General features: G+C 45.1%; 1 protein-coding gene and 3 long non-coding RNA genes across 15 annotated transcripts; 2 read left to right on the top strand and 2 right to left on the bottom strand.

Moving 5' to 3' along the window:
• Positions 1 to 1709: 1709 nt before the first annotated feature.
• On the bottom strand, positions 1710 to 8181 carry LOC148224578 (nucleolar pre-ribosomal-associated protein 1-like). 10 transcript variants are annotated; one of them, XM_088162715.1, is made up of 6 exons: positions 5720 to 8181; positions 4943 to 5081; positions 4042 to 4236; positions 3709 to 3813; positions 3227 to 3345; positions 1710 to 2928 (listed from the first exon to the last, which is right to left on the bottom strand). In XM_088162715.1, exons 1-3 carry the CDS (start codon positions 5933 to 5935, stop codon positions 4103 to 4105), a joined length of 489 nt encoding a protein of 162 aa, XP_088018841.1. In that variant the 5' UTR covers positions 5936 to 8181; the 3' UTR covers positions 1710 to 2928; positions 3227 to 3345; positions 3709 to 3813; positions 4042 to 4102. The 10 variants fall into 10 exon arrangements, 7 of the variants coding, with proteins under 7 accessions (XP_088018841.1, XP_088018840.1, XP_088018843.1 ...); XM_088162717.1 differs by lacking the exons at positions 1710 to 2928; positions 3227 to 3345 and having other exon boundaries at positions 3352 to 3813; positions 5720 to 5836; positions 5930 to 6036; positions 7935 to 8174; XM_088162714.1 differs by having other exon boundaries at positions 1710 to 3345.
• Positions 8182 to 16381: 8200 nt separating this feature from the next.
• Positions 16382 to 18133, top strand: LOC148224577 (uncharacterized). Its single transcript, XR_015802793.1, has 2 exons — positions 16382 to 16550; positions 16877 to 18133. It is a non-coding gene; the product is annotated as an uncharacterized LOC148224577 (long non-coding RNA).
• Positions 18134 to 18235: 102 nt separating this feature from the next.
• Positions 18236 to 19929, bottom strand: LOC148224576 (uncharacterized). Its single transcript, XR_015802794.1, has 2 exons — positions 19843 to 19929; positions 18236 to 18496 (listed from the first exon to the last, which is right to left on the bottom strand). It is a non-coding gene; the product is annotated as an uncharacterized LOC148224576 (long non-coding RNA).
• A 21-nt stretch (positions 19930 to 19950) lies between these two features.
• On the top strand, positions 19951 to 25625 carry LOC148224575 (uncharacterized). 3 transcript variants are annotated; one of them, XR_015802790.1, is made up of 5 exons: positions 19951 to 20046; positions 22256 to 22347; positions 22499 to 22735; positions 23123 to 23263; positions 24581 to 25625. It is a non-coding gene; the product is annotated as an uncharacterized LOC148224575 (long non-coding RNA). The 3 variants fall into 3 exon arrangements; XR_015802791.1 differs by having other exon boundaries at positions 19988 to 20286; XR_015802792.1 differs by lacking the exon at positions 19951 to 20046 and adding an exon at positions 20279 to 20295.
• The last annotated feature ends 717 nt before the right edge of the window (positions 25626 to 26342 follow it).

Raw genomic sequence — 26342 nt, 5'->3', positions numbered from 1 at the left:
CGTGTCCACACGGCGGCAGCACTGCCGCCCAACTCAGCCCGGCACTGCCGCCCTGTCAGGGACAGCCAGAGAAGGGAGAGAGTTCCAAGCACCAGAGTCCCCACCCGTCATAAAATCCTCTCAATGAACGCCCCAAAAAAAACCCCGACCCAAACTAAAAATGCCCTGCCTCTGACCAAATGAAAAAAAAACCCTTTTATATATAGAAATCATCTATTTTTTAATATTTAATTTATAGTCATAATCTAGACATATTTCATATATTCAATTTAATTGCTATTCTATTTATCATATATACAATATTATTTTATTATTCATTATATACATAGATTTATATTACTAATGGTATTTTCTATTTTATCTATATCCATCTATATTTGTAGGTTCATAGTTTTTAATATTATTTCTTTAAAAGCTCTGCCTCTAACCAAATAGAAACAAAAAACTCGATTATTTTAAATTATATTTGAATATATTTTTTTATTTAGTTTTCATATTTATATCTGTAGATTTATATGTCTATATTGTGTATTCTATATTTATATACTATTTAACGTATTTTTTACTAGTATATTAATATACTATATGCTATTTACATTCTATTATAACATACTATTTAATATAACATATTAAAATCGATAAATTATTTATATTACATACTACATACATGTATTTTATATTTATTTCTATATATTTATACTTACATATATATGCATATATAGTTATAATAATTTTATGTCAGTATCTATTTTTGCATATTTGTATATTTTTGCCTATATTATTTATATTATTTATTAAAAACCCTCCTCTAACCAAATAAAAAACCATAAAAAATTCCTTTTAAAGTCTAAATATTTATATATTTCTATTTTCATAACAAAATATAATGTAATGTAATATATTTATATATTGGTTTCTTATATTTGCTTCTATATTTTTATTCTTTATCTTTTCTATTTACAGTATCTATAAAAAAACCCTACCTCTATCCAAACACAAACCAATAAAACATTCCTTTTAGACTATATTTAGCTGTTTTTTAAGGTTCTGTTTTTCATGCATTCTACACCCACCCCTCCCTCTCAATGTTCTGACACCCACCATGACCCCCCCCATGCCCGACTCACCTGCTCCTCCAGCGCAGCCCGGCTCCCTCTCCCAGGGACCTTGGGGTGCCCCAAACCACGTCGGAGCCCCCCTCAGCCTTTTTTCCTCACCCCAAAGAAGGCACAGAACGACTCCAACTGCCCTGGACAGCAGCAGGGCACCTGACTGCAACCCCTCCCATGGGTCCATCCCACAGAAAGTGACTCTGCTGACACCAGAAAAGGGAGGGCAACCCCCACAAGGGCTGAAGTTCCTCCCCAGCCCTGCAGACACAGGGGACAAGGGGCAGAAAGGAGGAGGGGCAGCAGAGAAGACAAGGGAAGAAAATCAACATCAAGGTGCACGATGAAATGGAACCCCCCCTAAAAAAAAAAAAAAAAGAAGAAGAAAAATGAAAACGAAAAATAACCAAAAAACGAAAAGAAACCCCTGGCATGCTGGATGGGCAGCACAAGAGGGAGGGATTAAAAATGAACAGGGACAGTGTCCTGGTTTTGGGCAAATTTGGGGGAAAACCTCCAGAAGGAGCCCCCAGACAGCAAACCCCACGACTCCTCCCCCCCCACCCCACCGGGTTCGGGAAGAATTTCCTCGGAGAAGAGTGGGAGAAAAAAACCTCTTTATTTAACAAGCAAGACACTCCCCAGCACAGGGAAAAAAGACAACACCAGCTGACAAAAAACTCTTTCACCGTTCTGAAGGGATGACGAGTTCAATCTCTCTGGCGAGTGGTCGCCCAGTTATCAGTCTCTGGCGCTTGGGAATGGCTGCTGCAGGTGACAGAGTGTAGACTCCCGGTGTTTCTTGGGGTTTCCCAGGTCCCCGTCCGGAACAGGTTCAGATGGTATCCAGGAGAGGGAGGGGACGGGGTGGAAGAGAAAACAGTCCAGGGAAAAAGTTGGACTGCCTAGCTGAACTAACTAATAAGAAAAAAGCAAGGGCAAAGCGAAGGAAAGAAAAAGAGGCAGAAGCGAGCAAGCAGGCAAGCAAGCAAACCGAGCTAAAACCTCTCCTAAACATAGACCATGGGGGAGGTGAGCCGGCTGATAACAAGACAAAACAAAGCTTCACTCTCAGAGTCAGTCCTGGAAGCACAGGACATAATACCAAACATAATCAGGACACATGATTGGAGATAGAAACACCATAACATCACCCTAGGACAGACAGTGACCGGGACACAAGGATCCCACGGGAAACAACGGCACAGGGAGCACCACAGAGGCACAGAGAAGGACGGAGAAAAGACAGAGAGTGCCAAACACACAGCAAGGACTGAGGGGTACCATGACAAAGAGGGAACCCAGGAGCCAGAGAGGAAGCGAGCACAGCCCGTGCGGGGCGGGCAAAGACGGGCAAGGAGCAGCACAGGCACGGAGACAGAGAGGCACGGCCAGCAGGACAGAGGCTCACCAGGAGAGGGGCACAGCAAGGGAGGAGCACCGGGCAGCGCTCCTTTAGGACAAGAATATTCACACACACAAGCAATTCCCTCATTTGCACCTCATTCTTATTTCACACCCCACCCCCCCAATAAAAAATTCAGCTCATAGCACAGGCAGCTCTGGCTTTTCCCTGCACAGTATTTCTACCAGGGACCTGGGCACAGCACGCGGTCGCGAGTCACCTGAATCAATCCTGATTTAACATTTCAAAGCTTCTCCTTCTGGCACTGCACCTTCTCAGACCCGGGCTGCCATGTTCCACTCCCCTCATGGCCAAATTCAAGAACAACTGTTGCCATTCTGCAGAGAATTCCCAATATGACTCACGTATTATCAGTGGGCAGAAAACTCTTTGGGCTTCAGTTCCACCTCTCACCTGTTCCACGTGGAGGGAGGACAGGCATTTGTCACACATCACAGCAGCAGTGATGGATCAAGGCTTTTTTTTTTTTTTTTTTTTTTTGATTGAATAAAAGGGTAAGAAAAAACAAACCAGGTCTCATACAAATGTCTTGAAACACCATTAAAGCTTTTTAAACCCAAGGAGACCATCGTGATTCCTGACTTCAGTCTTCTATTCATACTGGTTTTGGCATCATGAAATCAATCAGAGTCTTTAAAGAAATACTAAATCATCATGACTAAACCCCGGGCTCCTGGTCATTTGCACTTACAGCCCCTTGTAGGAAGCTCTCCAGCCTTTTTTTCCCATCCTACGTTGGACAGAGGATGGCTGTGAACCGCACGCCTCCGCACAAACAGTCCTGCCGGTTCCTCAAAAAGTTTAAAATGCCTGTGATAAAAATGATAGAAAGTAATACTGCCTCTCAGACTGTTCAAGAAATGGGAAGTTGGACTTTCAATGTCCCACTGAGAGATGCCAAATAAAAGCTTCCCCATGAGCTCGCACAGAGTAGTAACATTTCTTGGACGAAACTAAACTAAGATTTTTTTTTGACCAAACAAGATAGGTCTGTATGAGAACAGCTCAGGAGGCTTTCAGGGCTCGCAGTGATGCTGGCAGAGCACAGAACGTTAAAGATGAAGTCTTAACTCCCTGAATTAATGCCCTGTGGTAGCCAAATCTTTTTGCAAAGACACATAAGACTTGCTTCTCCTTGTTTCCGAGTTCCCAAGCCATCCTGTAATTCGTCACCTGCACTAGTGCAGACCAATCTGCCGTGGGCAAGGAACAGATCCGGCTCCTGAGCTCCAAGCCACGTGTCCCCGATGGAAACCCAAGTCAGGAATACAAAAACACCTGTGGAAGAAAGACGAGAGAAAAATCAGAAGACACAGATATTCTTCTATTTCCACACAGAAATACCGAGCCAAGCTGTTTACCTCTGGGACTCTGTTTTCAAACAGCTCCCCAGCTCTGTTCCTAGATGGAAAACGTGGAGTGGCTTTGCCCATGCAAAGCCAATGAGCCTCCTCACAAGAAGGAACAAACCAGTTTCCTGCTAAATCAGACACCTGGAAATCTCACCTGTCACATGCTGTCATGGACCAGGCAAGAGGGATCAGCATCCAGGCCCACGTGGACTTGTTCATTCCTGGCTTCTAATGCAGCAGGGACAACAGCACTGAAGGGAAATGATCACGTCTTCATTTAAAGAGAACCCAACTTCTTCATCAAAGCCATCACTGTCCTCGATCAGGACATCCACCATATCCAGGACATCTAATAAGTGAAGAAAAACATCAAAGCAAGAATCCAGACTAACAGGAAAAACAACAGACGTAGAATGCAACACTCCAGGAATACAAGGCATCTTTTTAATTCTTTTTAATAAAAAAAAAAAAAATTAAAAAAAAGTATGAAAGCCACATTTGTCACACAATACAACGTTAAGTGCAACCCCTAAATTACAGCTGAACCTTCACTCTGCCTTTCAATGCTGCTGTCCAGCACGGAGCAGCTGTGGCTGCTCCTGGATCCCTGGATGTGTCCAAAGCCAGGCTGGACACTGGGGCTTGGAGCAGCCCGGGCTACTGAAAGGTGTCCCTGTTCATGGCAGGGCTGGAACTGGATGAGATTTAAGGAGCCTTGCCGGCCAAACCACTCTGGGATTCCATGACTCTGTCAACAGTCCCAGGCAGAAGGGCTAGATTTCCATTTGAGTTCAAAAACGCCGCTGCAAGAGCATGAAGAGAGATTTCAAATACCGTTCAAGTGGCACAACCACGGCAGAAATTACTTTCAGAGGTAAAGCGGCAACTTGGCAATTCCACTTCGACTTCTGATACCAAGAACACGTGGAGAGCTGAATCCTGGAGGGCCCTTACTTAACAGGATTGCCAGAGTTATCCATCCCCAGTTTGCTGATTAGGGCTAGAAAGTGTATCCCCAAGTCATGGAGTTGGGATGTTGACAGGTTACCACATACCATCAATGTGAGAGACGGGGATGCTGATGTTATCAGAGTCCTGTTTAAACAGAGCCACCTGGAGCGTGCTGGCTGCCTGAACCAGGTCTGCTGCCTTGTCAGTGTAGGGACAGGGGTTGGCCACCAGCTTCAGCAGGATCTGTCAGCAAAGGTGGGGAGAAAGGTAAGTGCACCTGCTGGCTGGCAAGTGCAGGGGAACCACACGGTACTGAGAACGACCACGTGCTGAAAGCTGGGCAGCTTTTATGAGGACAACTTCCATAGCACTTCTGCAGGATTCTGTCTACAGTTCCTGCTCTACAGGCCACACTGATGGAAAAACAAAAACCCACCACAACTTGGCACCTAGATTGCGACCACACACCGAGTACCTGGGCAGACCACAGTGGAGGCAAAGCACTGGGCATTCAACATCCTGAAGAGTAAACAGCAAGTGTCACCTTTCCTTGTAAAGGACCACCATCTACTGAGCTCTGATAATGTTGGCACCTAAAGAGGAGATCAAAGCTACCCACACCTACACCACTCTACCCTTACACCGACAATGCTGTAATAACAGCTGATCTTTTTGGATTTCATTTTCCTACAAATCATTTGGCTGCCCTCCCACTGAACACAAGAAGGATGCCACCTCCGTATAAAGAATCCCAAACAAGGCTTTTCTCAGAATTCATTCGCTGGTCTTTGACAGGTTTCTCAACAATAGCAACAAGACCTCCAGTTTCCACTAACACTATTCTTTGCATTTTTTTATCCAGCTGATTTGAACACCGTTACCTTTTCCAAAAACTGAATCACTGCTTCCTTCTGGTCTTCTTTTGTATTATCCAAGTGCTCCAACCGAATTGAAAGCTCCTTCCACGTGTACTCAAACGCTCCACTGTCACGTAAAACCTGTCCAGGAAACAAAGGAGAAGGTGTGTAAATAAACCTCAAAACACCTAAAATACAAAACCCCGAGGGATGCAGATCTTTTTCTATAGTTACCTTCATGCTTCCTTCTTTTAGGAACGAAAAGAAGAGCAGGTTGATGAGGAGGCGTATCTGCCGCTCTCCTCACCCTCAGTTCAAGAGGCTCACTAGGGGGACTTCAGCTGCATAGTGGACAATAAAAATCCTACTTCTGTAATTTTTGGAAAGCAGGTTATACTGCTTTCAGAGGGCCGTACAGCTTTCTATCATCACAGGCAGTTAAAAAAAAAAGAAAAAAGCACCTTCAAAATAGCCTGTAGGGGAGTTTTAGAAAACTACCGATGAAACAGAGGAAAATCATTGCTAAATTAAACCTGAATCAGGCTACTTGGACTTAAAGCAATCAGGCAGAGGGATGAACAGTCACATAAATGAGCAGTGGGCTGTGACCACAGCAAGGTCCAGAGAGAAGTGCAAGTTGCTGGGGGTGGTGAGGAAGACCAACAAGTCCCACACCCTAGAGACAGGCTTTGACGTGCCTAGAAACTTCCCCCCGCTTTCCTGCTCTCCAAATTCAGGCCCTGACTGCGAGCACCCAAACTCGGTGACCCCGAGCTCCAGCTCTACAAGCAAGAAAGGAGGAGGGAGAAGAGGAAGGAATCCGAGTGACACCAGGGTTCAGCTCCCTCCCCCTAAGGCCCAGCAAGAGAGGAAACCTTGCCCAGCTTCCCGACCCTGGCACCTACGTTGGACGACTGCAATTACACAGGATGAATCTGTGCCTTTGCTCTTCTCCACACATCAAATACAAGGAAGCCATCACAACTCATTTGTTCTACAGTTACTCCGTGTACAACACCAGCAGCTCTAAAAACAACTGCTGCTCACATCAATCTGACAGGGTAATTCTTTTAAAGCAAGAAAACATGAAGGAAAAAGGATTCATTATAATATAAGCGACTATTTTTGGCAGGGTCTGGAAACAGAAATGCACCTGCAGCTCTCACAAAACCAGGCAGGAACAGAATGTGAAATCCAAAAACGAGCCTTCAGTTACATGGCACTGTGCAGAAAAGTAAGTCCTTACCATCTATTCTTAGCAGCCTTTCTGCTGACGGAACTGCCCCAACTTCCCTGTTCCTGCTTTCCCTTCAGAGAAAATGCAAAGGACTGAAGTGGAAAGTGGACACAGGAACAAGTCAAGCAGTCCATGTTCCCACCTGGCAAAAGAATCCAAAACCATCAGAAAAACGGCACATTTTGAGCAGCTTTCGGTTGAGACATTCATTGCTGGGAGACCAAGTGAACCTGCCTTTAATCCCTTGCAAGGATCAAGGGCCACTAAACCCGAATTCAGTCACTGTAACTGGATTTTTTTCTTGGCAGGACAGTCTGCTTGCATTTATTCCTTATTCCTAGGGGTAAATCTCTACCCCTACTTAGGTAACTAAAGGATGTCCTCTTTGAATAAGGTGCTAAAAACAGCAGTCTCTGGTGTCTGGTGGACTTCGAGCTGACCAGCTTTTTCTCAAAAGTCAAATAACTAATTTAAATATGCAGAGGGGGATGCTAATTTTCAAGACAAAAAGTACTCCTTGCATCAAAGCTGGGATCAGACAATAACAGAGAGGACTACTCTGCAGGGCCAGAGGAAACCGGAGAAGACTTATGAAAGGCTAGAGTGCTGAAGTACAGATTAAAGAAACGCTGATAAAAAGTAAAAATCCAAAGCACTATCTTCTTGATCAATGTCAAGACCTTTGCAGGCACCAACTGCACTGATTTATTACAGTATCAGAATTCATTCAGCCTCGGGGGGGTGCGTAAACACGACAGACATTTTCTTTGCTCTTTCATCAACTGCTGCAGTGAAGTCCGTTCACAGCATTGATTTCTGTCAAATATTTCGTTACTAGCCGGTTATCTGACAGCAAATTTCAACAAGAGTCACAGGAAAGGAGACTGGTGACCACACAATCCTGCAGCAAAGGTAACTGCTTCAAGAAAAAATCGTACAATCCTGAAATTTCAGGCCAGTGGGATAGAGTGAATATCCTGATATTTCAATTCCAAAGCTTACCTTAATGGTCTCGGGCTCCGGGGCTTGGAGGGGGGGTCGGTTCGGAAGGGCCGCCTCCGGAGGAGGGGATCCCGGGGGGAGTCAGGGGCCCGGGGAGGGGGGCGAGGCGGAGGGAGAGGAAAAAGAGGAAGATGAGGAGGAGGAAGAAGGGGGAGAGGGTTTGAGAGGAGGGGAAGCCCAAATCCGTGCTGTGTGCGGAGCTCCGACAGCACGCTGCAGCCCGCAGCTCAGTGTGAGCACGGGGCAGAGGAGGCGATTTCTGGGCATTCAATCACCCTGAGGCGGGCCCGGCACCGCCCCTGCAGCGCCGTCCCCAGCACAGCTCGGTACCGCTCCGGGATCACCCGGCCCCGCCCCCGGTGCCGCCCGGGACCACTGGGGACCGCCCCTAAAGCACCGCCCCGGCCCCGCCCGGTCCCGTCCCCGGGACCTCCGTGCCCCGCCTCGCCAAGCCCCGGCTCCGCCCCGAGCCTGCCCGGGCTGCGCCGGGACCATCGCTGGCGGCCCCGCCCCTCTTCCCCGGGCCGAAGCGGGCTGAAGGAGATGTCCGCACGATTGGAAACGCCGCCGAAAATCGCACCCGTGGGATCGGTGTCGGCGTCGTGCGCAGGCATCCCACTAGAGCGAGCGGGCTCCTTGCTGTGCCCCCCTCCTTTTGCAGCCAGAGTTAGAAGGTCGGGGAGCGACACCCGAGCCGCCATCTTGGGAGAGGCAGGCGCGCAGTACCGCGCTCTGCCCACAGGGTGGCGCTTGGGAGACAGGCAAGGGATGGAATCAAGGAGTGTCCCAATCCTTGAGGAAATCCCCCGGAATGAACGCCCCAAAAAACCCCGACCAGAACTGAGAAACCTCCTGCATCTGTACGAGTGCAAAGGGTGTGCAAGGAGTGTGCAAATAGTGTGCATTAGCAATCGATCGGCAGGCATTGGCAATCGATCGCCGATCTAATCGATCGGCAGGCATTGGCAATCGATCGCTGATCTAATCGATCGGCAGGCGCGATCAATCGTTCGCCGATCTAATCGATCGGCAGGCATTAGCAATCGATCGCCGATATAATCGCTCGGCAGGCGCGATCAATCGATCGCCGATCTAATCGATCGGCAGGCGCGATCAATCGATCGCCGATCTAATCGATCGGCAGGCATTAGCAATCGATCGCCGATCTAATCGATCGGCAGGCATTAGCAATCGACCGCCGATCTAATCGATCGGCAGGCATTAGCAATCGATCGCCGATATAATCGATCGGCAGGCATTAGCAATGGATCGCCGATCTAATCGATCGGCAGGCGCGATCAATCGATCGCCGATCTAATCGATCGGCAGGCATTAGCAATCGATCGCCGATCTAATCGATCGGCAGGCATTAGCAATCGATCTCCGATCTAATCGATCGGCAGGCGTTAGCAATGGATCGCCGATCTAATCGATCGGCAGGCGCGATCAATCGATCGCCGATCGAATCGATCGGCAGGCATAGGCAATCGATCGCCGATCTAAGCGATCGGCAGGCGCGATCAATCGATCGCCGATCTAATCGATCGGCAGGCATTGGCAATCGATCGCCGATCTAATCGATCGGCAGGCGCGATCAATCGTTCGCCGATCTAATCGATCGGCAGGCATTAGCAATCGATCGCCGATATAATCGATCGGCAGGCGCGATCAATCGATCGCCGATATAATCGATCGGCAGGCATTGGCAATCGATCGCCGATCTAATCGATCGGCAGGCATTAGCAATCGATCGCCGATCTAATCGATCGGCAGGCGCGATCAATCGATCGCCGATCTAATCGATCGGCAGGCATTAGCAATCGATCGCCGATATAATCGATCGGCAGGCATTAGCAATCGAACGCCGATCGACTCGAGCGGCAGGCGCGATCAATCGATGGCCGATCTAATCGATCGGCAGGAGCGATCAATCGATCGCCGATATAATCGATCCGTAGTCGCGATCAATCGATCGCCGATCTTATCCATAGGCATGCATTAGCTATCGATCACCGATCTGATTTTTCCCGCCAGTTTTCATTGATTTTTTTTCCCCATTTCTCACTGATATTTACGGCCCATTTTTCATGCATTTTTCCCCCATTTCTCACTGATTTTTTTCCCCGCAATTTTCGTGGATTTTTTTCCCCGCAATTTTCGTGGATTTTTTTCCCAAATTTTCCCCATTTCTCACTAATTTTTTTCCCCCATTTCTCAATGACTTTTTTTCCCAATTTATCAAAGATTTTTTCCCCATTTCTCACCGATATTTTTCCCCATTTCTGACTGATTTTTTCGACCCATTTCTGACTGATTTTTCCCCATTTCCCTCTGATTTTTTTCCCCATTTCTCACTGATTTTTTCCTCCCATTTCTCATGAATTTTTTCCCCATTTTTCCCCCATTACGCACTGATTTTTTCCCCCCATTTCTCACTGAATATTCCCCCATTTTTCATCGATTTTTCCCGCATTTACCACTGATTTTTCCCCCATTTCTCGCTGATTTTGTCCTCAATTTTCCCCCATTTCTCATTGATTTTTTTCCCCATTTCTCACTGATTTTTCCCCCCCATTTCTCACTGATTTTTCCCCCCCATTTCTCACTGATTTTTTTCCCCCATTTTTCATGGATTTTTCCACCCATTTTGCGTGGATTTTCCCCCCATTTTTCCCCATTTCTCACTGATTTTTTCTGCCATTTTTCACGGATTTTCCCCCCCATTTTCATGGATATTTCCCGATTTCCCCCCCCCCCATTTATCACTGATTTTTGCCCCCATTCCTCTCTGATTTTTCCTCCCATTTTTCATGCATTTTTCCCCCCATTTCTCTCGGATTTTTCCCCATTTCTCTCGGATTTTTTCCCCAATTTTTCAAGCATTTTTTCCCGCAATTTTCCTGGATTTTTTCCTGATTTTTCCCCATTTCTCACTCGTTTTTTCCGAATTTCTCAATGATTTTCCCCCCATTTTTCATGGATTTTCCCCCCTATTTTTCGTGGATTTTTTCCCCGTTTTTCCCCATCTTTCACAGATTTTTTCCCCCCATTTCTCATGGATGTTTCCCCCAATTTTCATGGATATTTCCCGATTTTCCCCCCCATTTCTCACTGATTTTTGGCCCCATTTCTCTCTAAATTTTCCCCCCATTTTTCCTGCATTTCCCCCCCCATTTCTGATTTTTGCCCCAATTTTTCATGCGTTTTTTCCCGCAATTTTCGTGGATTTTTCCCGATTTTTCTCCATTTCTCACTGATTTTTTCCCCATTTCTCAATGATTTTTTCTCCATTTCTCACTGATATTTACGACCCATTTCTGACTGATTTTTCCCCATTTCTCACTGATGTTTTTCCCCATTTTCCTCCCATTTCTCACTGATTTTTACTCCCCATTTTTCACTGCTTTTTCCCCATTTTCCCCCATTTCTCACTGATTTTTTCCCCCATTTTTCATGGATTATTCCCCCAATTTTCATGGATATTTCCTGATTTTCCCCCCCATTTCTCACTGATTTTGCCCCCATTTCTCTCTGAATTTTTCCCCCCATTTTTCATGCATTTTCCCACCCATTAATCACTGATTTTTTCCCCATTTCTCTCTGATTTTTCCCCCATTTCTCTCTGATTTTTCCATCATTTTTCATGGTTTTTCCCCCCCATTTCTCACTGATTTTACCCCATTTCTCACTGATTTTTTTAATGTTTATCTTTCTATTTCTATTTATGTTTATATTTATATTTATTGTTATTGTTTTGCATGTTTATGTTTATATTTATGCATATTTATGTTTATGCCGGCGAACGGGGGCAGGCATTTTATGTAGACGCCTATCCGCCGGGGTCCTAGCGAGGCCGCCATCTTGAGTGTGTCCGCACTCTCAAAATGGCGGCTCGGGCGGCACCCCGGCTGACCTGCCAAAAATGGCGGCAGAAAGGGCGGGAAAAAATCAGGACCCCGGTGTGTAGGCATAAGATGCCTGATTACATCGCCGACGCCGATCCGCTCGCCGACAATTTTCCCGGACGTGTCAGAGTGTGCCGACAACGGCCGCGCGGTCCGCGGTGCCGCGGGCGTGAGGGCGCCGGCAGGCGCGGGCAGGCGTTTTATGTAGACGCCTATCCGCCGGGGTCCTAGAGAGGCCGCCATCTTGAGCGCTGCCGCAGGGCTGGGTCCCGGCCCGCGGGCCCTTCCGCCATCCTGAGAGGGGCACGGTGCAGTACCCGCCTGTGTCCACACGGCGGCAGCACTGCCGCCCAACTCAGCCCGGCACTGCCGCCCTGTCAGGGACAGACAGAGAAGGGAGAGAGTTCCAAGCACCAGAGTCCCCACCCGTCATAAAATCCTCTCAATGAACGCCCCAAAAAAACCCCGACCCAAACTAAAAATGCCCTGCCTCTGACCAAATGAAAAAAAAAACCTTTTATATATAGAAATCATCTATTTTTTAATATTTAATTTATAGTCATAATCTAGACATATTTCATATATTCAATTTAATTGCTATTCTATTTATCATATATACGTTATTTTATTATTCATTATATACATAGATTTATATTACTAATGTTATTTCTATTTTATGAATATCCATATATATTTGTAGGTTCATAGTTTTTAATATTATTTCTTTAAAAGCTCTGCCTCTAACCAAATAGAAACAAAAAACTCGATTATTTTAAATTATATTTGAATATATTTTTCTATTTAGTTTTCATATTTATATCTGTAGATTTATATGTCTATATTGTGTATTCTATATTTATATACTATTTAATGTATTTTTTACTAGTATATTAATATACTATATGCTATTTACATTCTATTATAACATACTATTTAATATAACATATTAAAATCGATAAATTATTTATATTACATACTACATACATGTATTTTATATTTATATTTATTTCTATATATTTATACTTACATATATATATGCATATATAGTTATAATAATTTTATGTCAGTATCTATTTTTGCATATTTGTATATTTTTGCCTATATTATTTATATTATTTATTAAAAACCCTCCTCTAACCAAATAAAAAACAATAAAAAATTCCTTTTAAAGTCTAAATATTTATATATTTCTATTTTCATAACAAAATATAATGTAATGTAATATATTTATATATTGGTTTCTTATATTTGCTTCTATATTTTTATTCTTTATCTTTTCTTTTATATTTACAGTATCTATAAAAAACCCTACCTCTATCCAAACACAAGCCAATAAAACATTCCTTTTAGACTATATTTAGCTATTTTTTAAGGTTCTGTTTTTCATGCATTCTACACCCACCCCTCCCTCTCAATGTTCTGGCACCCACCATGACCCCCCCCCATGCCCGACTCACCTGCTCCTCCAGCGCAGCCCGGCTCCCTCTCCCAGGGACCTTGGGGTGCCCCAAACCACGTCGGAGCCCCCCTCAGCCTTTTTTCCTCACCCCAAAGAAGGCACAGAACGACTCCTTTAATGAAGTTGTTTTAACAATTGTAAGGCTAGAGCTTTTGGTATCCACTGCTTGCCATCCCTTGTAAACCAATTATTTTCTTCTTTCTTCTGCAGCTTAATAAACCTCTTTTTTTCCCCATAGTTTTCCAAATGCATGTATTACCGCATATGCATATTTAGAATCAGTAAATATATTTAATGTCTTGTCCTGCTATAATTCACAGGCTCTCACAAGCGTGTGCAGCTCTGCTGTCTGAGCTGACCAGGTGGCTGGTAACCTCCCCCCTTCCTTTAATTGCTTTCCATTAACGATAGAGTATCCTGTAAATCATGAAGAATGGGGGGAAAAATCAGTGAGAAATGGGGAAAAAAATCCCTGAAGAATGGGGGGAAAAATCAGTGAGAAATGGGGAAAAAAATCCATGAAAAATGGGGGAACAAATCAGTGAGCAACGGGGAAAAGTGGGGAAAAATTAATTGAGAAATGGGGAAAAAATCAGTGAGAAATGGGGAAAAAAATCCCTGAAGAATGGGGGAAAAAATCAGTGAGAAATGGGGAAAAGTGGGAAAAAAATCCGTGAGAAATGGGGGAAAAATCAGTGAGAAATGGGTGGGGAAATTCCATGAAAAATGGCGAAAGAAATCAGTGAGAAATGGGGAAAAATGGGTAAAAAATCAGTGCAAAATGGGGGGGGGGAAATCAATGAGAAATCGGGGAAAAACATAAGTAAGAAACGGGGAGGGAGAAATCCATGAAAAATGGGGAAAAATCAGTGGGAAATGGGGATAAATCTGGAAAAAATCCATGAAAAATGGGGGAAAATATCAGTGAGAAATGGGGAAAAAGTCAGTGAGAAATGGGGAAAAATCAGTGAAAAACGGGGGGAAAACTCCATGAAGAATGGGAGAAAAAATCAGTGAGAAATGGGGAAAAAAATCCCTGAAAAATGGGGGAAAATATCAGTGAGAAATGGGAAAAAATGGGGAAAAAAATCATTGATAAATCGGGGGAAAAATCAGTGTGAAAGGGGGGGAAAAATCGGGATCGGGGACGTGGACCGGGACTGGGATCGGGGACCGGGACGGGGAAATGGGACAGGGACCGGGATCGGGGACTTGGACCGGGGAAAGGGACCGGGACCGGGATCCCGGACCGGGACCGGGGGACAGGGACCGGAACCGGGATCGCGGACGGTGACCTGGGACAGGGACCGGAACCGGGATCGGGGACGGGGACTGGAGACAGGGACCGGGACCGGGATTGGGGACTGGGACCAGGACCGTGATCGGGTTCCGGGACAGGGAACTGGGACTGGGACCAGGACTGGGGACCGGAACCGGGGACTGGGACCGGGACCAGGACTGGGGACGGGGACTGGGGACAGTGACCGGGACTGCAATCGTCACCGCCCCCCGAACCGCTCCCGGAACCGCTCCCCGGGCTACGCCGGCACCGCGAGCGGAACGCCCCCGGCACCGCCCCGGTACCGCCACGGGTACCGCCCCCGGCACCGCCCCGCGTACCGCCCCGGGTAGCGACCCCGGCACCGCCCCCGGAACCTCTCCCGGGGCTACCCCGGCACCGCGACCGGGAACGCCCCCGGCACCGCCCCGGCACCGCCCCGGGTACCGCCCCCGGAACCGCTCCCGGAGCAGCCCCGGGTACCGCCCCCGGCACCGCCCCTGCACCGCCCCCGGCACCGCCCCGGGTACCGCCCCCGGCACCGCCCCTCCACCGCCCCCTGTCGGGCCGCCGAACGCACGCGATGACGCGCGGGGCGGTGACGCGCTTCATGCCAGGAGCAGGGCCCGGGTGCGACGAAGACGGGAGCGGGCCGACCCGATACCGCGCGGGGCCGCGGGCCCGTGCGGAGCCCGGCCCGCTGGGGAGGGGCCGCCAATGGCACCGGGGCTTCTGCTTCGGCTTCTGTCCGTGTCGGCGGGGAGGCCCCAGCCAGCGGTGCCCCTCTCCCTCGGCGACACGGGCGTGGAACTCGGCATCGGGCGCTGCATCGCCGCGGACAGCAGGGGGCGCACGGGTACCGATACCGCCATGGGGCCCGGCGCTGCTCTCCTGCTCCGCCGCCAGGCGGCGCTGCGCTGCCGTCCTGCCGCGCCTCCGGGCACGCTCGGTTTCCTCGGGACCCCGGGCCCCGCCTGTCCCGCCGCTGCGGAGGCGGGGGATGCTTTATGGGACTGCCCGAGCTGGCGGTGCCGGGTCTGGGGCGTTGGGGCGCGCCTTGGGGGGCTGCGGGTGCGCTCGTTTCCTCTTCTGCATGGCCTTCTGTGTGAGCATCTCTCGTTGCGACTGCTCTTGGAGAGTCAAACCCCTCCTCCTAAGTGGTCTCAGGAGCCTGGCAGGGTGAGTTTTGTTTCACAGGGGAAAGGGCCACTGGTCGTGTCCAGAGACCTGTGCACCCAGCCAGGTTTCTGCCTGATAAAATTCCAAATGGATGAGGATTTCTCCCAGCCCCAAGCTGCCCCCACCTGTAACCCTGGCTGCCTTTGGGGTGCCCAAAGCCTCCTCTGTGCAGATCTCAGGAACCTGGGAGGGGTGAACAATGTTGCACAGGGAAAAACCCCACAGATTTTATCTCCGGGCCTGGGGCCAGGAGCAGGCATTTGCGTGCTATAATTCCAGAAGGAGCACGGTGTCTCCCAGACCCAAGCCGCATCCAGCTGTGACCCAGCTGCTCTTGGAGTGCCAAAAGCCTCCCCGTAGCTGATCTCAGGAACCCTGGAAGGGTGAGTTTGGTTTCACAGGGAAAAGGCCTCCGTTTGTGTCCAGAGATCAAATAAGGGACTCTGCTTTTCCTCTAGTTCTCCTTCCTGTTTTCACCTGGGCTAGAAGGATGGGCATGGCCTGTATTTCTCATATCAAAGTGATGTTACTAAATTTGTCCAGAAGTTCTGATTATTATTTTTATTAGTAGTAGTAATTTTCTGATAGAAAACACTCTCATTTTGCCTTTCCCACGTTGTTTCCAGGTGCTGCCCAGGATGGACATCTGTGGTCTCAGACAGTGATTCCCGAGGAGCAAGGAAAGCCTTTTCCTCACCTGCACAGTTCAGGTGGATGGGACAGAATTGGTGTGGCCTGACAAGGCAGGAAAAGCTGTCTGTGTTCTGGAGTGCCTTGAAAGCTTTCTCCGTCAGGTTTGGAAGGGGTTTCTCTTTGGGATTTCTTGTGATGCAGCACCACGGGTATCCCTTTGTGCCAAGTCCAGTGCTAAAGGATTGAAGAACTGACAAGTGGGGTCTGGGATGAAAATGCCGCTAATAAAATTCAGCAAAGAATACAATAAGAGAAATGAGCATCCTTTTAATGTCTGAAATAGTTAGGAATAAAAATGCTGGAAAAGGGCACTCTGAATTGGTGTCACTTGTCATGGATAAAACCCCAGAGTGAGGAATCAGAGCAGAAGTTGAGAGCTGGAATCCTTCTGCAGTCGACTTAATTTTCTTTTCCTCCTCTCTTTCAGGACAGGAAGAATCACGACTCTCCTGGCATCTTTGCCAAGAGCTGTGGTGTTTGATCAGCCAAAGCCCAGAGGCTTCAGCACCAGAGGTCTGAGCCTGGAGGGCTCCTGGTGCTGCCCGTGCTGTGGGCTATGTCAGAGGATGCAGGGTTCCTCTTTGCCTCCCTGCTGGGATTAACTGCCATGGGAATGTGGGATCTGGGTGAAACTCCAGCTCTCCTGGTGTTCAGGGGAGCAAGGTCTGAGGGACTCCTCTCTGGGGATGTGCGGTGAAGGACTGAATAGTGTGGAAGGAGAGTATTTATAAACTGTATCACTGTTTCTCCCAAAATTGGGGTGGAGCACTGATGGGGGCGGTTGGGTTTGGTCTGGGCCTGTTATTCTTTGTGCAATTTTTAAATTCTCTTGTATGATTTACTGTCCGGTATCTTTCTAACAAAAGCTGACATAAATTTAGATTAAGGATTAGAACTTGGGTCCATTCATTGCAAACATTTGACAAGGCTGGAGGACTGGGGTGGTGACTGCTCTCAGGAAAGGTTACTTATTAATACTGTGTCAGATTTCCCGCAGTGACTGTCAGGCCTGCATGGCTGTGAGTTCGTGCTCTTCTCACTGGGGAAATAAGTTCAGCAAAATTAGAAATTTTAGAAAAATCCAGCTAAAAATTCCACTCTCCTTGCACACTCCTTGCGCACTCCTTACACACTTCTTGCTTTTTGTACACTCCTCGCACTCCTTATACACTCCCTGCACACTCCTTGACCACCCCTTACACAATTCTTGCACTCACCTCACACACTCCTTCCACACTTGTTGCACACATCTTACACACTTCTTGCACACTCCTTTCACACTCCTTGAGCAGTTTTTGCATGCTCATTGAACAGTGCTTGCACACTTCTTACTCATTCCTTGCACACTCACTGTACCCTCCTTACACACTCGTTGCACACTCCTTGCTCTCTCGTTACAAACTCCTTACATCCTTTTTCTGATTTTCTGGGCTAGGAGCACCCAAAGCCAGCAGAACTGGCCTTAACCACTTCTTGGAGGATCTATCTTCTTTCCTCCTCGCCAAATTTCCACTGTCAAAACCCAGCCTAAAGCTCGGCTCCCCATCCCCTCACTCTCCAAGGAATTTGGCTTGGATTTTCCAGTCCAGCAGGGCAGAAATGCTGTTGTCCTTATTGTATATCCTAAATGCAGTAATTGCTTAAGAAATAATTGAAAGAAATTAAAGGAACGAAGACAAATTAAGGAAGAGTTGCAAGCTCCAACCAAGGGATGCTCTTATCAAACCCCTCATCAATGATTTGCTTTAATTAACCAACTCAAACAAAGTCATTATCACCACGTTGATACAGTATGATTCTATTTAATTGAATTATATATTGCAGGATGTAAAAACCTTTCTAAAACCAGGAACTCTTTTAAGAGATATACAGGGCACAGATACAGAGAGAGTCTTGCGTTTCAGGGGAAAAAACACAAAGTTTTCAGTCTTTAGCATCTTCCACTGTGTAACCATTGACAGCAAACACTGCTTCGGTCTTGGGGAGACACGGAGAGTCAGAGATTTTACAGATCCTGGTCTCACCTCAACCTTTCAGCAGGTAGAGTCTGCAGGGAGAGGAAAGAAAATGGATCAGAATGGACAGCCTACTTCCAGAAAATCATCATCATTCATAAAGCTTTAAGTAGAGCTGTAAAAACTTCCCCAAAGGTTCATTTCCCTGTGGACTGAGCCCACCTGCTCCATCATTTACTCTTTCTATAGCCACGGCCCCACCCGGGACACGGAAGGAGGCTCCTGGGTGCCTCCTGAGGATCTAAATCATTCCAGGTGGGTCGGGACATTTTTTTCTTCCTGTTCTAAAATCCACGTGCTTGCCTGGAGAAAAGCAGCCATTTCTCACATATGTACACTTCCTTTTCACTGGACACAGGAGCAGAGCTGGGGACATGGAACAGAGATGTTAGCAATTCCCCCACACCAGTGTCAGAAGGAACTCAGCTGCTGAGTCTCCTTAGGGAGCCAGCTCCGAACCACAGTCTGCTGCCCTCCATGTGCACGTTTACAACTAGAGGTGCTGCTTGTCGCCACCAAATCTAGTCCTTTCTATCTAATGTAGACTTAAACCATATATTTCATAGCTTAACAAAGGCAAGAACCCACTTAGACACCACCTCCAGCTATGCAATCTTCAACTAAAGGGCAGTTCATGGCTCTCTTGTCATCCAGAATGAGGTCTATTGCTGTTGAGCAGCATTCAAAAACCTGTTAGAGCAGAAACTGTCTCATAAATTACACTGGAATTACTTTGGAATCTGTACCAAAACTGAAACTAGTTGTTCTGTATTGGGAATTTTGAGATTAACTGTAAATCAAAGTATACACGTCAGAAATGAAACAAACTCTAAGATCTATTTTCTTCGAAAGCACACAGTTACTTGGCTATACTAATGCTAATCTTTTCCTTACATTGTACACATATCCTGTTACCTCCTTTGAGCAAATTATATTTCTCTCAGCTGAGAGAAAACAACCTACAGCAAGCACAAATACCTAAAATTTCCACATTGAATAATTGTAGCATCTCTCAGAGATAAGGCTGGTCTTTGAGGGAAAGCAATTCTAGAAAGAACTTCGTCATCACCAAACTAATAAAAGGTTTTTAACCTTTCCCTCCCAACACCTGCCCCCTATAGTGAAACACTTTAAATGTTGAAGAGTAAATTAATAGCAATACCAAACCCAGTACACCCTGTACAGGAGAATCTGATTGCAATCTTGGAAAGCTTTCTCTAATCTTTTTATAGAATTAGCCTTCCTTTCATTAATAGCACTAAAATGACTTTCTGCTTTTCCGGACTGGTATTTTGTAAACAAACGCAGCAGAGGTACAACAGCCATCAAGACCAGCAATCGAGAAAACGCTTACATATTAAACATTTTGAAGCGGTACCTTCAGCTCTCGCCGCCGCTCCCGCGCTTTGCTCCCCGCCCGCTGCGCCGGCGGAAGCCGAGGGCGTGTCCCGAGGGCGGGGTAGCGGCGCCCGGCTTCGCCCCGAACTACAACTCCCAGCAGGCAACGCGGCCCCGGAAGCGGACGGAGCCCTTTGTCCCGCGGCAGACCGCAGGGGACCGATCGCGCCGGGCCGGCGGGGCGGTGAGTGCGAGGGACTGCTCCTCCTCCGGGAACCGCGTGGGGAATCCGTGAGCTTGGAGCTGCTCGGGGGGATGTGGCACCGCTCCCTGCAGCGAGCTGTCCCCCGCCGGGGAACCGGCCTGCGGTGGAGCTCCTGAAGAGATGATGTCAGCCCCGTGAGGCGGCTCGCGGGCTGCTCGGTGCCCGTGGGAGAGGCGGTGCCTCACTCAGAGCAGCCCGACAGGCCTTTTCGCTTGCACTGTATGTTTTGTACGTAAAAAGCGGGAGCTGGGTGCGAGCGAGAGGTGTGTTTCCCTGCCCGAGTATGGGAAAATAGCAAGAAAAGCATCATTTTGGCCATGTACAAGACTCGTGAAATTATAAACCCGCATTGAAACAATTAAATGTCGTAATTTTTAAGATTTCCCTAGAAACCCCTTCCCTAGAAGTGCTTCCTACTCCCATTGGCTGAGTACTTCTGAAAATTTACGTCATCCGTCTTTCGTTTTGCTACTTTGGAAAGACGCTGGGGCAACAGTTCGTTTCTGCTAGTTATGTAAAAATTTGGACCTAAAGCATAAGGTTTGATTCTCTAGTTTTAAAGTATTTATCTAATTACCAACTGGTCTCGCATAACACAGTAAAGTCATATGCGGTGTTTTGTAATTTGTCAGATGGTGATAGAAACATTAAGTAGTGAAGTATATAAGAAAGTTAAAAGTTTCTTGAACTTCAGTAACTATAAAATTCTTGCTTATACCTTAATGGAAGTTCTTATAGGCAAATTCTAGAGATAAGGAAAATTTTCCTCTCTTTGTATATGAAGTTATTGTCTCTTATTTTTGATTAACAAAGGTTCTGAAGTGACTGTATGGTAACTTTTCTTGGACATAAAATCTGATTTAAATTTTTGAGGTTCAGCATAGCATCTGAATCTGTCCAGGTATCAATTGTTATTTCATTCCGAATTTTAGTGATGAAAAAGCAAAAGATTGAAAGCAAGACTGACTTGTTGGAACCTGAACTTCCATTAATCCTTTTTGTTCCTTTAGGACAAAGCCATATGGAAACCAGTTTATGACAGAGGGCTTTGCTGGTAGAAGAAAGGCATCACTTAGGCAGTAGTTTTGATGATAAAATGAAGAGATACTTCTGTGGAATGTCTGTGGGTTGTACTGTGTCACTTCTGTCTTCTGATGCAAGTATTTTTAACATCACTGTTAATATGCCAATGGATTCCTAGATATTTTTGGATGTACTCAGGAAGTGAATCAATTTATATCACCTGAAGGATGTAACAATGTAGGGGGGGAAAGGCCGTCCTAAGGACTTCATGTGCCTCCTTTTCACATTGTTTCTGCGTTCCTTAGTTTTCTGGCGAACATTTAATTTTCTGCATTGGAAGACAAGAAAGGAACAGCAGTATCTTCATATATTACACCGATTAGTATTTTAATTAATACTTTCTTCATCTCACTTTGTCATGTACCTGAACTTTTTGTTGTCTCGGAAAAGAAATGTATTTGGATTTATGAGTGTCGTTCATAGGAGTGTCTCTATTTTAAAAAGTAATTTCTCTTGGGACAATGATTGAAAGAAGACTAAGAGATTGGCAGGTAACACTGAAATGACTCCATAACCCCCAGCACCTTGTTTCAGAGTCCCACTCAGAATGTGGAAGATGGCATTAGTCACCCACCAGTTGATGCCTTAAGGTTTGACTTTACTTAAAATGAACAACAGCATGAACAACAACAAAAAAAATAAACCCACCAAAAAAAAACAAAAAACCCCCACCAGAAACAGAAAAAACAAGCAAAACAAACAAACAAACAAAAAAAAAAAAAACACACAGAAGAAACCCCCTCAGATCCTCCTCCCACATCCACCTGGAAATATGGCCTTAGCCCAAAGATTGCTGAAGACAACAGAACTAGAACTTTAAAAGCTAATACATTCTGCATGTATTAAATACAATTGGTGCTACTGCATAACCAAATAAGCCATATTTTGTGCGTGGATTAAAAATGGCATGATGTTAAACTTGCAGGTTTTGATTGTCCTCTGAGAAATTCAGTTGAGATGGGAGCATTTACAGTAGCACACGAGTCTGCAATTTCAGTGAATCTGTCATTACTTTTGCCATCATTTTTTATGATGTTTTGTAGTTCATTCTAGTCTCACAATTTAAATTGCAGATGGAGAAGCATTTGAATTTTGGTATTCCTAGGTAAGCCATGCCTGTTTCAGCTGATGGAACTGTGGGGAACCTGGCTATGAGAGATACAGTCCTAACTCCAGCTGGAACTGAAGGATTACAAGGTTTGTACCAGATGCTGTTTATTGCAATTACAGACTTCAATCTTCACTTCAGTGTCTTCCTTAGCTTCTTTCTAAAAATGTTTCACAAAGTGAAGTTCAAAATCACGGTTAAATTTTGAAAGGTACTGTGACTCATTCTATGTTCAAGTAGATTATTACAGAGAGAAGTCGCTGTGAGATGTTAAAAGCTGGAAAACTCATCGAGCTAGAACGTTCATCCTTCCACAAGGAAAGAGAACGCTTTTTTGCTGAAGAGAGGACAAAGTCACATCCGTGTAACAAAATGGGAACCGGAAGTACTATGCAATTCTTACATGTTACTCAGCTGCTATTGGAATGGAACTGCTGGGCTTAGTCTTTTATTTGAGTTCATTTTCACAACTGTCAGGTAATTCTTTCAAGCTTCAAGAGAGTGTGTTCACTTTGAAACAGATTAGAAAGAATCTCAATGGTAATGCTCATCCTATTTTTTAGTTAGTATGTTAGACTATTCCTGGTTGCTTGCTAAATTATCTTTGCATTGCCTGGTAGGTAATCAGTTTGCTGAATCATTTGAGCTACGTTTTTTTTTAGTCTCTATGAGAAAGGAACAAGGAAGTGATTAACCTGCCAGTAAGTCTGAGGAAATGAATTAATAGACTGAAGCAAGTGTAAAATACCATATTATTTGAAAATTTTCATTAATTTTTTTTCAACATTTCAAAGTGAGTTAGACTTTGAATTATATGTTGTTGAATGTATGGAAGGTCATTTAAAATTGCCTTGGTTTGGGTAGAATCATCATCTACACAGAATGTAAAAGTTCAAGAAGTCATATCACGAATCAGTTGAGAGGAGCTGGCAGACTTCTTCATCTACGTGATGACCACATCCTACTCAAGCAGGATGCAAATAAGCAAGAGGAGAAAATTAAAAGGTATGGGGTTTAATATTTTTATTTTAACTCACAATACCTTTTTGTCCCTTTAAAGTACCATCAACAAATTAAAAATCATGCTGATTTCTCTCAGAGCACTTTTTAATGCAGTAGCAAAAATCACTCACTGGATGTGGTTTTCGTATTGCTTTTTATTTGTCTCTGAGTATGTAAGATGATTTTTGCAGTAATCCCTATTAGATCTCCATGTACAGAGGTACACTGCTGTCTGCTACGTCAGAGGTGATCCCTTGGATTCCCAGCTGTGCTGGCAGAGTGTTCTGGGAATTGGAGAGCAGACTGTAGAAGCCTAATGGTTCGTCAGGCATTTCATTCTGGAATCAAAATGATTTCTACAGACAGATTCTGCCTCTTTTTTGGTCCCAGTCTGTCTTTCAAGAAGTTGAATAACATCTAGCTTTTTAGTGGTGAATTAGCACTACAATGTCTTTATAATCATCGCTCCTTTATTCAGTGTAATACATAACTTCAGGGAAGAAGTCCCAAACAGCATGGCGACCACAGTACCCAGTTTGCCCACAAATACACAAGAAACTTTAGGGTGATTATTAAACTTAGTATGCAAAGATTTGTGTACTAATCTTTGCCAGGACTTAGTGTGGCGGCAGACCAGTCTGGACTGTGAAGAACTGTTTGTAGTATTACGATATGGCAGGAGGGCTGAATGCTGTGACTCGTGTTCACATCGTGCTAATTGTTAACAAAGTCTTTCTGCATCTAAGCCAGTTTCTGGTGAGGAGCTAATGAATTCATCAATGGGTAGTTGAAAATATTGCCTATTTAATGCTTTAAAATCCAGAACATTATTTTCTTTTGACTCAGTATTCAGTGAGCCACAGTCCAGTTGACCAGCATTACATAATTTCCGTCTTTTGTGTCAGGCTGTTGTCAAATACAAGACTGTAGATCGAATGAATTGTTTCATTATTTCAAATGGCAGTTCCTTTGTTTCTGTGCACAGGAAATAACACTCATCATTCACTTACACCAGGTGGGCATACTCATAGTGCACTTAGGTAAAATTACACAAAATGTAAACATGTTCCTCCTTTACTAGCCTTAAATGATAAACCTTAGGAAAATGTTATTTGTCAGTGCTGTAAAGGAGGTTGCTGCTCAGTGGTTTCAGTTATCTTCAAGGAATTCGTCATAGGCAGCAATAGTTCTATCAAAATTTGGAAGTTTACTATCAAGGTTCTATGCTAAAGTCTTCAGAGTGGTTAAGTTTCTTTCAACACAATACTTTTTATGCTGACTTTTCACATTCTTTTTCATATTTTTTATTGTTTTCCCCAGAATGACCACCAAATTAATACGGCTTGTTAATGATAAATGTGAACAGGCTGGCTGTGGACCCCAGCAGCTGGGTCAAGCTCTGGAGCTGGAAGACATGATTGAGCATTTGCGAGAAAGAGTTCGTGAGCTTGACAAACAAAATGAGAGCCTTCGCAACAAACTCATTTCAACTAAACAGCAGCTCCAGATTCAAGGCCATAGGCCTTGCCTGTACAGCTCCATTCAATCTCGTGTGAACACTGGTCTCAAAAAAGAGTGAGGCTGCTGGCATGCCAGAGCACACCAAGAAGGGTATAATTCACATTTATTAAAAACACCGAACTCTTAGATTGATCTGGAAACCATGAGTCTGAATTTCAAAACATTTTTAGTGCAGATCAGAAAATACGCAGAGCAATTTTCAAAAAACAAAATGCCTAGAAAAAATAAGGATAGTTTAGCTGTCTCTAAGGTATTAAGAGACAAGAAATGAAAATGTGTTTGGTCCCACCTCAAAAGTTTGTTAATTTGTTCTTGCTAAGATTAGGAGAAAAATGTGAGGAGAAATTGCATTTGCTCCTAAAGTAACAATTCTTCCATAATTAATTTCTCATTTCCCTTCTTCACCATGGGCTTAGGATGCTTCTACTTAACACAAGGAAATTACCTGCACTGCTACTAAAATATGGTCCTAACAGTTGCATGTTTGGGTGAATGACTTGGGATTTTGCAAAGAAAATGCTTAGAAAAAGTGATTACAAGTCTCTGTTCCTCTCTAATAATACTGATATTTCGCTTCTTTGAAGGCACGATCTCTGTTTTCTGTCTTTGAAAGTAAAGTCTTCTAAAAAACTTTCAGGACATGTTTTTAACAGTTCACTTTACTACTGTTCTGCATCGCCCGTCCTTCAGATTTTACAGCAGCTTATGTTGTGCATACTGTGATTATTTCTTTCCATGTGATTTTGATGTACAAAATACTTTTTATTTTTTAAACTCCATGGCAATGAAGGGAACAGATGACAAAATGGTAATCTGAGAAATTAAATAAAGGAAAGAAATTGAATTGGTATTGTAGAATTGTCTCTACAATACCAAAACGACAAATTGAAGCAGCAGTTAAAAAGAATCCAAGGGAAAGACAAAAAACCTGGGAAGAAAATTAATAATTGTCATTATTAAAAAAAAACAAACTAGAGATGATCGTATCCCAGGACCCTGATTTTGGAATGTTTTATGGAATTGTCTGAGTAGCTTTTACTTCTTACATTTACATAGCCTGTTCATGGCAGGTCCAGCCTGTGCTTCAACTTAGTGCCACTCTGAGCCCTCAGTCTGCAGGGAAATTAATAGTTTGGGAGGTTGTTACAGCTCTATTTAATGCTTTAAGGGTTATGATGATTTTTCTAGAAGCAGGCTGTCCATCCAGACCTGGTTCCTTCCCTCTCCCTGTCAGACAGTACCTACGGCAAGGTTGAGGTGAGACAAGGATCTGTAAAATCTGACTATCCATGGCTGAAGCCATTTGCTATCAATGCTGATGGAGTGTGAGGTGCTAAAGACTGAGAACTCCTACTTTTTCCCCCTGAATCCCAAGGCACTGTGTCCATAAGAAGCTCCTTCCTTTGTGGCACCTTAGGGATACTTCCCAATGCAGCAGGCAGAGGAAGCTGTTGTGTCAGCATAGGAAATGTCAGGACACACAGCACAGCCAGAAATATTGGGAAGAGATCTCCCTTTGGGCTGTAGTCACAGGTTAGGTCAGCATGGTTCCTTGTGAACA

This window comes from Sturnus vulgaris, chromosome 3, assembly GCF_052056855.1.
Source record: "Sturnus vulgaris isolate bStuVul1 chromosome 3, bStuVul1.hap1, whole genome shotgun sequence".
Taxonomy (NCBI): Eukaryota; Metazoa; Chordata; class Aves; order Passeriformes; family Sturnidae; genus Sturnus; species Sturnus vulgaris.
The sequence above is the reverse complement of the archived record's forward strand: the minus strand, read 5'-3'. Positions and strand labels throughout refer to the sequence as shown.

What these genes read in the sequence shown, in the direction of transcription:
- LOC148224578 (XM_088162714.1), bottom strand. Translation starts at nt 5,935, where the DNA reads ATGAAGGTAACTATAGAAAAAGATCTGCATCCCTCGGGGTTTTGTATT. An exon ending in TGATTCAGTTTTTGGAAAAG is followed by an intron (nt 5,082 to 5,719) that starts GTAACGGTGTTC and finishes CTTTGCTGACAG; the next exon opens with ATCCTGCTGAAGCTGGTGGC. An exon ending in CCCCGTCTCTCACATTGATG is followed by an intron (nt 4,237 to 4,942) that starts GTATGTGGTAAC and finishes TTCACTTATTAG; the next exon opens with ATGTCCTGGATATGGTGGAT.